General features: G+C 43.4%; 1 protein-coding gene across 1 annotated transcript in view; it reads right to left on the bottom strand.

Moving 5' to 3' along the window:
• Positions 1 to 9578: 9578 nt before the first annotated feature.
• LOC146074964 (long-chain fatty acid transport protein 2-like) overlaps positions 9579 to 18256 on the bottom strand; it is a 125179-nt gene continuing 116501 nt past the window's right edge. Inside the window, exons 8-10 of the mRNA XM_083183723.1 lie at positions 17447 to 17544; positions 13901 to 14031; positions 9579 to 10439 (exon numbers count right to left, since the gene is read on the bottom strand). Coding sequence (XP_083039849.1) covers positions 10263 to 10439; positions 13901 to 14031; positions 17447 to 17544 — 406 coding nt within the window. The 3' untranslated portion in view covers positions 9579 to 10262. The remainder of the gene's footprint in view (positions 10440 to 13900; positions 14032 to 17446; positions 17545 to 18256) is intronic.

The raw sequence follows: 18256 nt of genomic DNA, 5'->3' as shown, positions 1-18256 counted from the left end.
TGAATAATGTGAGGAAAAATGTATATAAGGTAAAGTGGTACTACTGTGTGATGTAACGTGAATAAGGGACACCATCGCATGATATAATGTGAATAAAGTTGCACTACTGTGTGACATAATGTGAATTGGGGGTACTATTGTGTGGCCATGCCCCTTCCCAGCAAAACACACCCCTGTTTGGGCTGCACACCAAATGTGTGCACTGTTTCTATTTAAAATATTGCGGGTAGGAGCACCAAAATGATGACTGCTATGATGACTGTTGATGGTACTGGGAAAGGGGAGCAGGGTCAGAGGCGGAACTAGTGGCGGTGGTAGGGGGCACCAACCAAAATCTTGCCTAGGGTGTCATTTAGGCTAGGGCCGGCTCTGCCTGAAATGTTGAGTCCTGTTTGTAAAAATGGATAGGTTCTGTAAATATTGGAATTCTACAGTATTAATGAGTGAGCAACCATTGCCTCTTATCCCCCTAGGCAACCTCAATTTTAAATGAATAGCCTCCTGTAGCAGGAATGGCTTCTTACACAGGATTATCAGCAAAAAAAGGAACAAAAATATGGCTTTCAGGGAACATCATTGGCAGGAGTATAGCATTCACAGCCAGGGGCGGATCCAGGAGAAAATGACAGGGGGTCACCGTGACAGGAGAGGGTTTGGGAGGGGGAGAGGGTTAGTGGTGCCAGTGTACATGCTAAGGGAGCGGCGAGAGAGAGGAGAGCAGAGAGAGGGCGGGAATGGGATTAAAAATAGGCCCTGGCGTTTAAAGTACACAGGCCCACCTTGGCGACAAAAATGAAGGATGTAGTTGTGCGTGCGCCAAAGGCGCGCTCCGGAAAAGGGTGTGTGGCCACTTAAAGGGGGGCTTGTCCCTGAGTGTAGTGTACCACACCATATACAACTACACATTATGCAACAAAATACTAGACCCCATTATACAGTACTTGCCCCTTACACATGATGCCAAATGGAATGAGCCAAAATTCACATAATGCCACATGGATTGTGCCAAAATTTACATAATGCGTCACGCATTGAGCCACAATTTACATAATGCCACATGGATTGAGCCAAAATTAACATAATGCCACAAGGATTGAGCCAAAATTCACATAATGCCACACGGATTGAACCAAAATTCATATAATGTTACATGGATTTTGCCAAAATTCACATAATGCCACACAAATAGAGCCAAAATTCACATAATGCCACAGAGATTAAATAAAAATTCACAATATGCCTAATAAACAGGGACATTGCGCGCCAAAGGCGCGCATTAAAAATTAAAAAAAATATTTTCTTCAATCAACACTGTCAGATTCGCCGGGTTTTGTCTTATTATAAAAATCATCATGAAATTTAAAAAGGTAATTACAGTAGCTATCGAAGTAGTTTTCTTTTTTAGCTAATTGCCAACTTAAATTTAGGAGTGAAAAAAACATTCCCGTTAAACCCTTTGGGTGCCAGTGCTGCTTTGAGAGATGTGCAAAATATCCATTTTGCAGGGCTGTAGTCGAGGAATATGAATCAATTATGCTATTATAACAGCTGCCAACTGTTCCATATCAGTCCAGGGGTGCAAGTGTGCTGTATCAGCCCAGTGTTTGTGCCGCCCATTTTTGTTGCTGTGCATAGTCATCTACCTCAGTGCAACCTTTTAGCCTAAAAAAAACAACATTATGAGGTGTGAGGTGTTAGGTGTTCAGAATAGCATTGAAATGAGTGAAAATAATGTTATTGAGGTTAATAATAGCATAGGAGCGATTTTAGTGTTTTTTTTTTTTTTTATCCAGATCCAAAACACGAAACACAAAAAGGGTGGTGTTTTGGAACAGATCCAGACTGATCCAACAAATGGACGGAGATACAGACCCAAAACACAAAAAGGTCCCGGTGCACACGCCTATTTCCAGTATCACCCTAGAACCCCTAATGTCTTCAACCAGGATGGCACTGCAGAAGGGAGGTGGCACAGATGTTGACTCAGCCACCCACATTCCCCCGAGGCACTCCAGGAGTGTCTTGAATGACACCTGAAAATTATTTTAATATTTTTTTACAGAAATGTACATTTTTTCCTTCTGTTTATAAATGATAATTATAAGGCCCAATGTACAGTGTTTATAAAGTAGGTGCTATCTGTACTTCTGGTGGCACGTCTACAAAGGACCACTCTGCTATTAAACCCAACAGAGAATGTTCCTGATGGGTCAATCCCTCCAATCCTTATTGGCAGTACTGGCCATCTCCTAAACTTTGCCCACAGCCTACTGCGTAAGTCAATTTATTTGAAATGACATATGTCAACAGACACTTTACAATTCACAAGTATGTAGTTTTTGTAAATAAAAATAAATAAAAACACATCAAAAGTATAGCCCATGTAATTTATGTGAATTAATGTAACCTACAGTATCTTACTGTTTCCATAGATATATTATTTTTCTTTGCACAGATGCCACCTTGTTTACATCACATGCTATCTCTTATGAGATGTTGTCCTTCTCTCTATTCTTCGTGAACATGCCTCCAACATCCTTTCTTTTGCCTCTCAAACAAGGATTACACTCTCCTCCTTTGCATACTGCCCAACTGTCCCATTTATCATGGGAACATCCAGGTTTTTTGGGATGTTCCTGCGTACCTCCTGTGGCCAGCAGTGTCCCGCAGGGGTGGGGCAGTTGGGAGTCACCCTGAATAGATGCTGGGTCCTGCCCTCGAAAATGTGGGTGTCCCTCCTGAAAGTTGGAAGGTATGCCTTTGTGATGCGTGGCACAAGCCAGACAGAAATTTAATCATCTGAGGCATCATTACAGTTGCTTTATTACTGTTTTTTCAACCATAGTAGGAGCTTCAGGCCTATCCACTAAGCTTCAAAAGTCTTAAACAATCAACAAATCAATCAGATCCTGTTATTTATCAAACGCAGCCTGTGACATGGCAGCTAGGAGCTTATTGGCTGGTTGTTTATCACTCTTTATTTTATCACTTTTTGAAGCTTAGTGCATCTGGGCCATTGTATCTTCAGCAGCTATTGGTTTGTCATATATAAATGCCATCCCAGCTGCATTTGGATCTAATGCCGGAATTGCATCAACATGAAAACAGCTACAGCAGCCTCAGCAAGATCCTCCAGATCATGGCTCCCAGTCCCAAGCATTTCCACAAACTCATGCAGAATTGTGCTTGGGTATCTGCTCCCTCCATCATGTTGAAGGCTGATATGGCCATACAGTATGTACACTCCTGTTTGCATCACACTGCTAATGGCTAGGGACCAATGTATGAATAAGGGCCTGTTGAACAAACATCCTTTGCCAATCTATACAGTATGTGTTTGCATACTGGGGTCTGAAAAGAGGTGATGTTGCCCATAGAAACTAATCACATTCTATCATTTCACTATTGCATCCTAGAAAATGATAGACAGAATCTGATTGGTTGTTAATCGCAACATCTCTCTTTATTAATCTTTATTCTCCTCTGTTTATGTTTTAAAAAATGGGTGGTAAACCAAACTTACTGCTTCCCTTGTGCCGACACCAGGAGAATATAAATGAAAGGTGCAGTGTTATACTTCCTTTTTATAGTCTGCGACATTAGGATCCCTCCAATATCAAATAGATAATTTTCATGTAATCGATGTTCCAATATACGAATATGAAAGATAAGCAAAAAACAGCAATGTGTAGATCTGTGGGTGTACCCCTTCTTTTCTAAATAGTGGTGTGTGGACAATAGTTGCGCACCTCACTTACACATATGAGATGCATTCATGCATATAATGGTTTCTTTATTTAAACATGGGTGGCATACCCGTACTCACGATGTGCTGTAGTTTTCTGCTCTCATCAAGGTATCTTCACAACTTCTCTTTGTAAAAAAATCCTGTTTAATGACTATTACAAGTGGTTTTAAAAATTTCATCAATGTAAAAAAGGAAGATAAGGTGGGGTTCTGAGGTGACTGTTGATCCGTACCCACCTTCCCAGGGGCCCCAGCCAGGACTGACTTGGTAGGAGATAATGCTACAGCCACAGGTACAGTACCAATATAAATGTGTCTCCGGCAGTGGCATTACCTTACTAACTAGTGGAGCCTGGTGCTGGTTTAAAAAATGCCAGGGACTCCCACACCCGACCCCTCATATTCTTGTTACCAGAACATGTCCAAGAGCACAGTGCTGGTACTTTAAATTCATTTTTCCCCCTTATTTTTTTGCAGGCACATAACGGGAGGGACCCAACTAGCGGGGTGACCTTGCCATGTACTGGATGACCAGAACAGATGATGGGTGTATAATTCGACAAGTGTAACTTCTGTTATATGGCTCTCAAAGACTTGTTACTGTATTTACATCAGAAATACCTTGCATCTGTAAATGCACCATCATACTACAGTAATATGTTGAAGCTATACCCAGGTATAATCATGTGATGTGTTTACTATAGTATGGCCAGGATCGCCAACCCCTCACTCGCCAGCGACTGGAAGCTCGTCGGGTGATAAGTGGTAGCTCGCCTGTCCTCGGACTTGATTCCAGATCTCGTTTGGCTGCAGGAGGTCAACGGCGCAAGAAAGTGACCTCCTGCTGCTCTGCCGACATGTAGCGGTTCTCGCTTGGCAGCAGGAGGTCACCACAGCAAGAAAGTGACCTCCGGCTGTAGAGTGACTCACTTTGCAGCTGGATGTCACTTTCTTGCGGCGTGAGATCACTGGCCGTGACGCTCCTTCTACTACATAGGACATGACTGATATTTCAAGAGGAAAATGAGAAAAGAGTTGTCACTGGTGTGGTGCACCTTAAAGAAGTTATTAGCCTTTATTAGTTAATTTAAAACTAGCGAAATATAAAACACACACAAAACATAATAGAAGTGACTGACAAAGAATGAATAGGTGTGTTAAAATACGGTGGCTTCCTGGCAACGCACTTTCAATTGATAGTGGTATATTTGTGTTTATTTCTCAGGTTCTTATGATTGACACTTAATTAATGAATATATAATAATATTTGTGTCTCTTATTACTGCCTATTCACTACTGTTCATATCTCCACTTGTGCAGAATCAGTGTTATATGATGCCAAAATTCCTATCGTGGTCTAATAGAGAGATCAAGAAATGAGTCATCAGAGAAAGGTTCAAATAATATCCCTTAATATTGCAACAGTTTATATGTTGCAATCTGCGTGTGTGTGTGTGTGTAAAACTGTAACAATTGTTGCAACCACTCTGGTTTGGCAGGGAATTCTGTAACCTGAAGATAACTGGGAAGATAGTGTAACGCAGTGGTTCCCAAACTGTGTGCCTAGGCTCCCTGGGGTGCCTCAGGACACTTGCAGGGGTGCCTTGGGTTCGTGGACCAGGATCAATGTAACGGCTTACTGAAGTAAGACCGTTTTACCAGGGCCGGTGCAAGGCACCGGAGCGCCCCAGGCGAGGGGGGGTGGGGCGCCCCGGTGCCTATGGGGGGGGGGGTACCTGCGGCGCTGTGTGATCTGGCGGCGGGGTCCCTGCAGTGATGCGCGCTATCCGGCAGCCAGGCGGCGGCGCGGGAAGCGCTGATGGGTTTGAAAACTCGCCGCACGCTGATTGGCTGAATCTAGGAGCCAATCTCTGCCCCATGAAGATTCCAGACAGTCCTGCCATCAAGGCTCTCATTGGCCCACAGCCCAGTCAGTCATAGAGTGGGTACTGCATAACCATTGGTGGGTGAAACCATCAAAGGTGCCTCTGTGAATAGGATTTACCATCAAGGTTAGCAACCAAAGGAACCATAGATGGTTAACCCACTGATGGAGAAAATTTGTTTGTTACCTGCGTACCAAGTATATACCGTACTTGCCTACCTGACCCTCCATGAGGGAGAAAATGCTCTGTTCCTGGACTTCCCTGGTAATGTGTGATTGCCCTCCTTTCCTATCAATTAACTAGCTCACCACAGGTGATGGTAATGATACATTACCCTGGAGATCCAGGAACAGAGCATTTACTCCCTGAATGAGATGGTCAGGTAGACAAGTATGGTATATACCTACATTGCTAAATTATAGGGCTGTTCACCTTGTGCAAGTTAGATTGTTTTTTGGGTTGGGATTCAGCGCTCAAGGTCTTGTGAGTGAGTAGATGGGTGTATTGATGTTGTTAGTCTTTTTACTAGGTGTAACTGAATCTGGCTAATTTTGTTGCACTTAGGCCCTTATTCAGATCTGATCGCAGTACAAATTAGTTCTCAGAATGAGCAAAACCATGTGCACTGCAAGTGGGGCAGATGTAACATGTGCAGAGAGCATACCTCTTAACATGACCCTCTCCAGGAGGGACACAATGCTCTGTTTCTGGACTTCTCTTATAATTTATAATTACCATCACCTGTGGTGAAACACCTTTCTAATCAATGAACCTGTTTTAAACAGGTGATGGCAAATCATAAATTAAGCGAGAAGTCCAGAAACAGAGCATTGTGTTCCTCCTGGAGTTGGGAGGTATGAGAGAGAGAGTTAAAATTGGGTGGGGTGTGTTGAAACTGAAATCTAAATTGCGGTGTAAAAATAATGCAGCCAGTATTTACCCTGCACAGAAACAAAATAACTCACAAAAATCTAAAGCTGGCCATATATCTACAGATCGTTGTCAGATTGGGCTGGTTGGAACAAAAACCTGGTAATATCTGAATGACAGTTTTTGGCAGTTTCCAGCATTTCAAAGCAAATGGTCAACTGTCATTTGCTCTCATCCATTACCAGGATTTTGTTCCAACCAGCCAGATCTGACAATTGATCTGTAGCAAGCCAGCTTAACTCTCTCTCTACATGTTACATATGCCTCACCTGCAGTGCACATGGTTTTGCCCATTTTGAGAACAAATTTATACTGCGATCAGATCTGAATAAGGGCACACCCTCCATCATGACCCTCTCCATTAGGTACAAAATGCTCTGTTCCTGGACTTCCCTCTTACTGTATGATTGCCATCACCTGTGGTAAAACACCCTTCTCATTAATTAACTAGTTCAACACAAGTGACGGCACTCCTACAGTAAAAGGGAAGTCCAGGAACATAGCATTTTGTACCTAATGGAATGGGTTGTGTTGGAGGGTATGTAAGGGCCTTATTAATGTTTGCAACGGTGTCAGTATGGGTAAAGTGCTTGCATTATGTTGCAATTAATGGATACAAGTAGGGAATTGTTTCTAAAATATGAAAATATGAATTTGAAGTCAGAGAGTATACAATATATAAATGATGGCTAGATGACAGCTATACCATGAAAATAGATGTATTTATTCTTAGAACAATTTGGGCATACTGTATACTGTATGACATTGTAAAATAACTGTGAACATACTTAAGTGTTATTTTATTTTATATATTTTAGATTTTGATTGTATTATTCTGACTCTATTTTTTATGCAATCAGTTTTCACAATATTTTATATTTTCTGACTTCAATTAGACATTGTCCAGAGTGCCTTGATACACATATTTTAGAAACAACTCCATACTTGTATCCTTTAATTGCAACATTACGCAAGCACTGAATCCATACTGACACTGTTGCAAACATTATTAAGTGCAGCAGAATTAGACAGATGCAGTTACACCTAGTAAAAAGGCTAACAACATCAATACACCCATCTACTCGCTTAACCCACCAATGGCCATCCTTGCACAGCTACTGATGTTCACTATGTCCCTGTCACATAACTCCGATGTGATCCCAACCCCCAGCCTGATTGGCTGCACTGGATGCTTGGTTACCTCCATATGTAAAGCATCCCACGCATCTCCATCATCACAGCTTCATCCCAGAGATGCGTACACACACACACACACACACACACAACCTGGATGGCAGCATGCACATCTCAGTGCAGTGGTGGTATCACCTGTTTGTGGCCCCAACCAAAGATCCATCCCGCACCTGTGTCTTCCCTCTCCAGGGTTTTCCCCAGGAAACATCACCTGCTGCTGCTGGCCATGCAGGAACTTGTAGTTGTTGGATGATTACCTGCACACCCTATACAATAGCATGCTATGCACAGTAGCAGATGTCAGGTGAAGAGAGGACACAAAGTATTATTTTCCCTTTTTTTTGGAGAGGGGATCGCCAATCCTCCTGGACTTCACCACATCCCCTTCAATACTCAGGCACACGTCTGCCCTTGATGGCCTTAGTCATTATGTAGGCCTATATTTTTAATTTTTTTTCCCATGTAAATAGCTAGCACCAGTGGCGTCACTAGGTGGGTGCACGGGCTGCAGCCCGCATCGGGTCTCACTGCTCAGTGAGGTGACACCAAAATCAGCCACACTCACACCCCGCACCCGCCTGCCACGCTGCACACTTACTGTGACTCGGGTCCCGGGGGCTTGGACAGAGGGGAGAAGACAAGGGGGATACTCAGCCGCGCCATTCAGGCAGAAGGGGCCGGATCTCTGTGGACAAATGCTGCAGGTGAGTGTGTGCTCACTGCTCACGAGGGGGCTTGGAAAGGGGGGAGAAGATAAGGGGGATGCTAAGAAATATAAGGTAATGCTGCAGCTTGCGGACACAGGCATTGAGGCTTGGCTGCTTGGAAGACATGGGGAGGGAGGCTGAGAGACATTATAGAGGAGCCTAAAAGACAGAGAGAGGCTGACAGGGAGGAAGGTTGAAAGACACAGAGATGGGCGGCTGACACAACACAGGGAAAGGAGGCTGAGAGACATAAAGGAGGCTGGAAGTCACAGGGAGGATGAAAGACACAGACGGTACGCATCCTACGACCTTTTCATACCCCCACTATCCATGTCGGCGTGGAGTTGAGAATAGAAAGTGTGGCGAGCGCAGTGAGCCACGGATCCCGAAGCGTGGCGAGCACATCGAGCCCCGCAAGGGAACGCGGATACCTTCACAGGTATCCGCGTCCTCTCGCGGGCTTCACAGGTATCCACGTCCCTTGCTGGAATCGTGGTGCTCGCCATGCTTGGGGCTCAGTGGCTCGCTGCGCTCGCCACACTTTCTATTCTCAACTCCACGCCGACGTGGATAGTGGGGATATGAAAAGGTCGTAGGAACGCGTACCGCCGCCGCTCGCCACGCTTCGGGTTGGCGTGGATAGTGGAATTAACAAGGTCGACAGCTGTTACGTCGACTAGTGTCATTATGAACAGGTTTAGGAGTGTTTTGCACAGTGCACCCCTATGTACCCCTACACCCTACCAAATTCAGACGCATTAGCGTCTGAATCCAGATACCCCCCTTCTTAGCGGCTTGCAAGGACTCGGGTTTCAGACGCTAAAGCGTCTAAATTGTAGCCTGTACATTTCGGACACCCCCTTTGTCAGCGGTGCGCAGGACTGCCTATTTTACTGTGGAACTACACGTACCACAGTGACCTGTCAGCACTGGGCAGCTGCTGCCCGGCGCTACGCTGATAATGTAGCTTTACATATGGGAAGCAGCCACGCGCTACGCTGAGAACAGCTAGAGCGGCACGCGCACAGTTAAACAGAGCGTCTGGCAAGTTGCCAAGTTTCTGAGACAGACTGTGTGCGCGGCGGCGCCGTGAAACTACACAAGTACCAAAGATTTTAGTCAATGTTGGAATATTCACCTATTATGGTGAGATAATACACAATAGTATTGGATCTGTGTGGTTTTACCAGATGATTACTTAATTCACAGTTAATTTTCCAATCTTTTTTTTTTCCCTTAGAAAAATTATTTTTGTCCGCAACTTCTTATTTACTTCGCAAACATTTTTCATGAAGCTGAAGCCTCGGCATCTGGTTTGCCTGGTACAGCATTTCTCACGACTCCAAGATTTCAAGTTCTACTTTTTAACTTGATTGATCTTGACTGAATAATGCTTGTTATGTTCTCGGAGATGTGAGAGCAGTTGTTTAAGAGATAATCATTGCTGATACACACTAGGTCAATTGTTTTTTTAACTTTCAAAATAAATTGGAAGTTTTTTTTTTTATATGTAATATCAGCATTGAGGATTTACCTGTACAATGCCTTATAATTACTCCCATAGGATTAGCATATTTAATTTGTCATTGATCATACAACACCAGAGACACGCAAAGTTAATCTTTTCATTTTCCATTTGGGAAAAATGCCTGGAATGAAATGCCTGGAATGAAATGCCTGGAATGAAGTAACCCACCAATGAGATCCAACAGATCCAGACCTTTTGAATTCTATCTTGCCATAATAGAGGAGTATTCATAATATAGTGACATTATTTAAATCTATCTAGTGTATCCTACTACAATTTTAATCTCTTTTCCAAAATGGCATTGTAAATCATGGAATCCATCGGCTTATATTGCTTAGTAGAATCATCTAAAAAATACAGGGGGTCTTTAATGTTGAGTGGGTTGAAGCCCTCTTTTACAAGTTCCACTTTACGTTGCTTGTATGTTCCAGTAACTTCCATGGTGTCCTGTGTATACAAGTAATAATCATAGTCACAAACAGAAACATTCTAATGTAGAGCATGCTTTAAAAGTACAGAAGTAAAATGAAACAATAAAAAATATAGGGGAAGATGTATTAAGCCTGGAGAAGAGATAAACTGGAAATAAAGTAAAAGGAGATAAAGCACCAGCCAATCAACTGCCAACTGTCATTTCAAACACAGTTCATTGGCTGGTGCTTTATCTCCTTTCACTTTATCTCCACTTTATCTCAAGTTTATCTCTTCTCCAGGCTTATAGGCCCATTTACCATGATCGCATTTGCAAAGCGATCTGGGCGGAATATTAGCGCCCAGGATTGCATTGTAAAATGCAATCACACCAGCGGGATGTATCAAATTTGAGGGCAAAGGGACAGGGCTCCGAAAGGAGTCCATCCCTGCGAAGCGCTGACCCAAAAGCCTGGTGTTCTGCGCGTGCGCAATTATGCGCTTGCCCCCGTTGACCCCACTGCCGCCCGGGCAGTGCGGTGTGTAGCCCATAGGCTACAATGGGCTATCGCCATCTCTGAATGGCGATAACAATAAATAAAATAAAGCAGCGCTGAATTTACAATGTAAAATATTTATTACATACACTAATAAAACATTAATTAGACATTAAAAAATGAACCAATTGGTGTAAAAGGAATATTGGATGGACCCAATGATTATAGTCACCGATATTGGGGTGGTCACCGATATTGGGGTGGTGTTTCGAGACCTGCTCTGATCCTGGGACAAAATGGGGGAGGGAAAGTCCTTATTTGCCACTTGGTGGTGTCCTGATGTTGTTGTCACGGACTGCAACCGATGGCATAGATGGAATTAGCCGATCGGGAGTCCCACTGCTGCGAGTGGTCAGGTATCCAACGGTGTTTTGTGGCTTGAGACTTCCGAGATGGTGGGTTTCCGATCAGATGATTAGGCAGGTAGGACAGTCCTTTGGTGAAAGGGTTAAAGTCCTTAGGGCAATGTGGGTCCAAACCAATGTATCACCAATGTATCCATCATGGTGATACATTGGTTTGGACCCACATTGCCCTAAGGACTTTAACCCTTTCACCAAAGGACTGTCCTACCTGCCTAATCATCTGATCGGAAACCCACCATCTCGGAAGTCTCAAGCCACAAAACACCGTTGGATACCTGACCACTCGCAGCAGTGGGACTCCCGATCGGCTAATTCCATCTATGCCATCGGTTGCAGTCCGTGACAACAACATCAGGACACCACCAAGTGGCAAATAAGGACTTTCCCTCCCCCATTTTGTCCCAGGATCAGAGCAGGTCTCGAAACACCACCCCAATATCGGTGACCACCCCAATATCGGTGACTATAATCATTGGGTCCATCCAATATTCCTTTTACACCAATTGGTTCATTTTTTAATGTCTAATTAATGTTTTATTAGTGTATGTAATAAATATTTTACATTGTAAATTCAGCGCTGCTTTATTTTATTTATTGTTTTTTCTTGTATTTGGGAGCTGACTACTCCCTCAAGCAGCTGCTGTTCTGATTAAACCACTCCTGGCAGGTGCTCCTAACCAACCCAGGTTGGCCTTCTTTCTCTGAATGGCAATAGCCCAGGGATGCGAAGCTGGGCTGCCCGATGTTGATACATCAGGCAGCTTCGCATCCCCATAGAAACCTATGGGGATGTGGCCGGCGCGGTGCAAGGGGGATTCCTGTTGTGGTCCCCCTTTGATACATTAGGGGGTTATTTAATATTTGTGGCTAGCCCCTGAAAATGGGTGTTTTCGGGGATTTAGCCACAAATATGGTTTGATAAATGGGCACCTGCCCCAAAGTCTGTAAAATGCGATGAGTTTTAAATAGGTAAATAAGTGTATGATAAATGGTGCACCGGCCAATCAGCATCCAGCATTGATTTTTTTTGCTGGAGCACCATTTATAATTACAATGAATTTTAAATAGCTAAAGCTCATTGATAAATGGGCCCCATACATTTTAAAGTGGAACATCACTCAATTATACTAGTAAAACTATAAATGTTTTTACAGAGGAAATTCATAGAGCAGATATATTTATGAGCTGAGGATCGCTAGACAGGACGGAGGAGGTGTGTTCACTTGCTGAAGTAGAATATTTACATGACTACTAAACACTGCTGTCTGTGTGTCCTCCAATGTTAGAGTTATAAGATTGGCAGTAAGTAGTAAGTATACATTCATGATGTACATAACCTTACCAGTGTCGGACTGGGGCATGAAGGGCCCACCAGGGAAATGCACTCACAGGGGCCCAACAAGCGGTGTGGTCTTTTTTGAAGGGGTGTGGCCACCTGACTATTCCCGTGGAAATTCGCAGGTGACACTAGGGTTGCCACCTCATCCCTTTAAAACTGGAGACATATTAATTACACAGGTTCTGTGGCTGGCTCACTTCAAGACTCAATTTCAACTGTTTTTTTTTAAACAGCTATCAGACTTCATTCCAACTGTATTTTTTTAATCAGCCACAGAACCTGTGTAATTAATATGTCTCCAGTTTTTAAGGGATGAGGTGGCAACCCTAGGTGACACTGGTACCAGGGGTGGGTAGTACTTTCCCCTGGGTAGTGTGTTGGCGTCCACGTGTCCGTCTGTTGGCGGATGGGGAGATGGTCTCGCTGCTTTGCTGACCTCTCTCTCTCTCCGTGCCAGGCGGTGGGGATTCCCCGGGCGGCTATGTCACCTGTGGCACCGTGCGTCACTCTGGCTCTGACAGGGTCGTCGGCGGATGGCTTGTAGGCTCCAGGCAGCGCTTGGTGACCGATGATGTCACCCGTGCCTGACAGCCTCCGTCCCCGGCAGCTAGCGCTTCCTCCTGCTGCCTCTTGTTCGCTGGTGCAGCAGTATCTTGGGACCTGACAGTTACACGTGCCGCTCGTCTACTCTCTCCAGGACTCTCCTTCCTCTCTGCACCTTGTGCTGCTGCCTTCCTCTGCTGGCTCCCGCCTCTTCCTGCCCCTTTTAGCCAATCCGGACCATCCTCTCTTCGCCTGTCAATCAGGCCTGCTGCTGCAGCTCCAGGCTTCCATTAACCCCGTATCGCCCGGTAGGATTTTAGCCACATTACCCGTCAGTGTTGGTTGGGGATTTCGGGGCAACACAAATATAGTGTGAGGCCCCACCCCCTTTAAAAGTGGGCGGAGTTATAAATCACTGGGGCCCACCGGGGAATCTCCCGTTCCCCGCCAGGCCAGTCCGAGCCTGAACCTTACTACAGTGCAGAAATGCAAGATATGCAATCTGTGTGTGGATTTACATTTAAAATACATCTATATATTTTATTACTTTATATACATTAACAATTATTTGATTTCTGGTTAATTATAATAAAACATATTATTCCTGTAAGTAATGCGTATCCTAAAGCATCAGATGATAGATTACTGCCTTGGAATTGATCACATTTAAGATAAATAGAAGCATCCACTCACTTGAATTCTTGCAAAACGAGGTCTTGCATAGGCAGGCAAATAGTCAGCTACTTGTTTGTACAATTTCTCTCCATTAAATACCTGTCCTTCCTTAAGTTTGATAGATACCATTCCAATCCTCCCTTCATGATCTGCAAAAGAGAATTGGTAAGAGCCATTGCAGACAAAGCAGTACATATATTTGATTATATTGTAGCAGAATTCATAATATAATTCCCTAGGCTGTTATGTTTGTGTCATGCGGCAAGACCCTACCAATGGCTCCCACAGCTGTGACAGGGTAGATCTCCAGGACCATTGTACCTGTAACAGGTAAGTGTAGTGTGGAGCAATGGAAAGGGCAGAGAGACGGGAGGCTGAGATGACCCAACATTTGTTTGCTCCAATACTGTATATTAGTTAGATTAAATATATTATCATCTACATATTATCTTCTTCATCCATTGTATTGTCATTTTACATACAATCTCCATAGTTACACGTATTAACATGATTCTGTGAGAGATGTGCAAAATTTCCACTAAAAATGCCAGTGTTGCTCAAATTTGTTATATAAATTCAAATTAAAAAAATGTGTAAAAAAATATTATATTTCCTATATAAGATAAACATTACAGTTCATTATGATGAATAATAATACAAAATGTTTGCTTGCCAATTTTCAAAGCTATTTTAACAAATTCACTTGACACGCAAAGGGTTAAGATACTTACTTGGCTGGCAGCTCTACAAATAATTATGAGGTCAATAAAGCAAGGGCATCTGCCCCAAGTAATATGGTCTACAGACAGCATCCTTTTAGATGTCTTCTCTTGGCTTTTGCAAATGTGATCTGACAACTAACCTGATTATAGTCTATATTTCCAGGGTCCTGGGATGGAAATTTCACTTGTTTGACTGCAGTTAACAACCTGGCAATCCTTACAGACTATGATTTCCTCCTATACACCACCACCTATGTAACCAATGTAGCTGTAGGACATTTGTTATGGCGATCAGAGTGGAAACATAACTGCACACCAAATTTCTGTGTTGGATGTTGCTTCCATGCAGAAGACTGATATCACAAATTTGCAGGAGGAAAAATTTTCCATCACCAGCTAACACAAGAATGTTCCCAACCACTGCAATGTGAAGATTAGTTAAATATCTCATCTATTTAAATATGACATAAGCAGGAACTGGGTTCCTGAACCTGTTCTGGGGCAAAATGTGCTTTACATAAGAAAAGTTTTGGTACTTGTTTCCTAGCACGGCCACAATCGCTATTGAAATGCATTGAAAAAAGTCAATATTGCGCCGGTCGCGTCGTATGCGGCTAAAAAAGGCTTAAATGGTCCAGACGCGATGCCCCCAATTTCCCCATAGGGAACAATGTTAAATGCCTCAATTTACTCGCGATGCCCCCGATTTCCTATAGGAATCAATGTTAAATGGCTCAATTGACCCAAATCATCATAGGGAACAATGGTAAATGGGCCAGAAAACCCCAAAAACACCCCTGAACAGTGAAATGTCCCCCCAAAAGTAGTTGACGCCACCCCACGATCAACGCGAACCCGAAGCGTGGCGAGCGCAGCGAGCCCGCGAGGGGCGGCGGTACGCGTCCTCCGACCTTTTCATACCCCCACTATCCACGTCGGCGTGGAGTTGAGAATAGAATAGTGTGGCGAGCCCAAAGCGTGGTGAGCGGACACAGGTAAACGCGTCCCTTCGCGGGCTTCACAGGTATCCGCATCCCCTCGCGGGGCTCGCTGCGCTCGCCACGCTTCGGGCTCAGTGGCTCGCTGCGCTCGCCACACTATTCTATTCTCAACTCCACGCCGACGTGGATAGTGGGGGTATGAAAAGGTCGGAGGACGCGTACCGCCGCCGCTCGCCACGCTTCGGGTTCGCGTTGATTGTGGGGTGGCGTAAACTACTTTTGGGGGGACATTTCACTGTTCAGCTGTGTTTTTTGGGTTTCTGGCCCATTTACCAGTGTTCCCTATGATGAATTGGGTCAATTGAGCCATTTAACATTGATTCCAATGGAAAATCGGGGGCATCGCGGGTAAATTGATGCATTTAACATTGTTCCCTATGGGAAAATCGCGGGCATGCGATGGCCGCGATGCCCCCGATTTTTCCTCACGATGCCCACGATCATGATCGTTGTGGCCGTGCTAGGAAACAAGTACCAAAGTTTTATTTGTGAGTTCCTGTGATTGCCTTCATTTCTAAATACAATATACAGTATGCATCTCTCTCTCTCTCTCCCTCTCCCTCTCTTTATTTTTTTTTAAATTCAATACTTTTTATTGACATTTTGTTTTCTTTTACATACATATCAAAGCAAAAGACAAAAAAGAAAACAACAAATCATTGAATTGACCCACACCAGACCCGGAGTTCCTGGACCTATTTTTCCAGAAAAATAATACTGCCAGAATCCAACCTGCTTCCCAATTTGAAGTGCCAGATTTTACACTGGCATAGCCAGTCTCATTTTGAGGCATTTATCCATGTGTAAACCTATACAATTCATCAGCTCACAAATATGTACCTGGTGTAACAAACAATGGTCCTGATTCAGTATCAGTGGCAGTTTTGCAGAAACCCCCTGTATCTGCTCTCTCTAATATGTTGGGGCTACCCAGCACAAGACAAGGCTGTCCAGCATGCTGAATCCCTCCCTGGGATGCAAGTATCAGTGGGAAGATGGCACTGGCTGGGGAGGAGGGACCCACTTCCTGATCAAGTAAGGTAGGAATAAGATGCCCTCCCCCCGCGTTCCCCGCCCCCTGCCCTTTTTGTGTTAAAACGGCACACGTGGCCCCACAATTATAATTTTTTTTTTCATTTATTTATTTTTTTAACAGGCATAGTCATACCCATTTTTTTAGGCCCTGGACCCTATTTACTGGGGACCAGCATGGCTCTCTACGCCCCTGATTGTGATGGACTGGCAGAGCGACATTCTCTTTTTATTATATAACAATAGTGATCATGTGCTTTGTATGCATTTTGTTTGTTTCCATTTACTTGATATAGATCAAAATAGAAAAAAACAAGATCACTTTATTGTTGGGCTTTTTTGTATTCATGTAATTATTTTCTTCTATTCATTTCAATGGGGTTTCTTTCTATGTTATACACATACTGGAAAACAACATCAATATAAAAGCGCCATTAAATGGGAATCACTGGAGAATAAGACCATGAATTCATGGTTTGTTAGTTTTTTGTGTATATGCCTAGCAGTTTTGACTAATTTAAAAAAGCAGTTGCATAAAAATATATAAATTGAATATAATGGGTAGTGCAATGGTAACTGTAATCTAGCACATGGTACAACACACTAATTGAGAAGTCTATAATTGCTTTTCTTTTCTATGGATCTCTGCTTTATGAGGCATCAACAAATTATCAATAAACAACTTTTATCCAGGGGGTGCTGTGAATCCCCCCAGGGGGATCCACTCCACTAGGGCTATATTTTTAGATTTGGAAAAACTAATTGTTATATGATTACCAATTTGTGTTACAGTACCAGTTAATACTTACAAGGCACCGGAACACCGTAAACATTAGCCTCGTCAATGAAATCTGTCAACCCTACAATGTCTGCCACTTCAGTAGTTGCCACATTTTCCCCCTTCCATCTGTAAAAGAATTGATTCATTTATATCAGATAATCAAATCCATAATTTAGTGTGGCATAGATAATAAGTTCACTGCTTTTCTTTCAGGAGGTGACAACCATTGCATCTGCTGCATTATTCAGAGGTATTTTTTGAAGTTTCACTGCAAAAAAGTTTTCCAAATACCACCTCAGAAAAGAGATGTCCTTTACGAAAGAAGGACACAGGAGTCTCACTGTATGTTGACCATATGTTGATGGCCTGTTGAATATCAACCTAGACATTTTCTGTCAGCCATCCAGATATTTCCCATTTTTACAGCTTCACAATTGTTTTTTTTTAGGGGCCCCATTCATCAAAAAATATTTGCGTCTTGATCATCAAAAACACCTGTTTTTGGTTCCTAACAGCATATATTTAGTATAACCTGACTGTACATAGAAAGAACCCCAGCAATCCCACAATTTCCATTGGCAGCCATGTCCCCACAGTATTCTATGAGAGATGTAATGCTGCAATGTTACCAATTTCCAGAATGCAAAGTATTCTGGAGATTGGCCCCCGTAGCTACCGCCATTTAATGATGGCAGGAGGCTATTGTAGCCTATGGGCTACACATAATAAAGCCAGGCAGCAGTTAGAAATGGCCACTGTGTATGTATGGCTTCCATGCTGAGCACAATGCAAGGACTGTCTCCTTCCAGAGTCACTGTTCCTGTGGGGGGCTCTAGAA

The sequence above is a fragment of the Crinia signifera genome, chromosome 4 (genome assembly GCF_055691185.1).
Source record: "Crinia signifera chromosome 4, ASM5569118v1, whole genome shotgun sequence".
In the NCBI taxonomy this organism is placed as follows: domain Eukaryota; kingdom Metazoa; phylum Chordata; class Amphibia; order Anura; family Myobatrachidae; genus Crinia; species Crinia signifera.
Note: the sequence above shows the minus strand (reverse complement) of the source record. Positions and strands in the feature narration are given on the sequence as shown.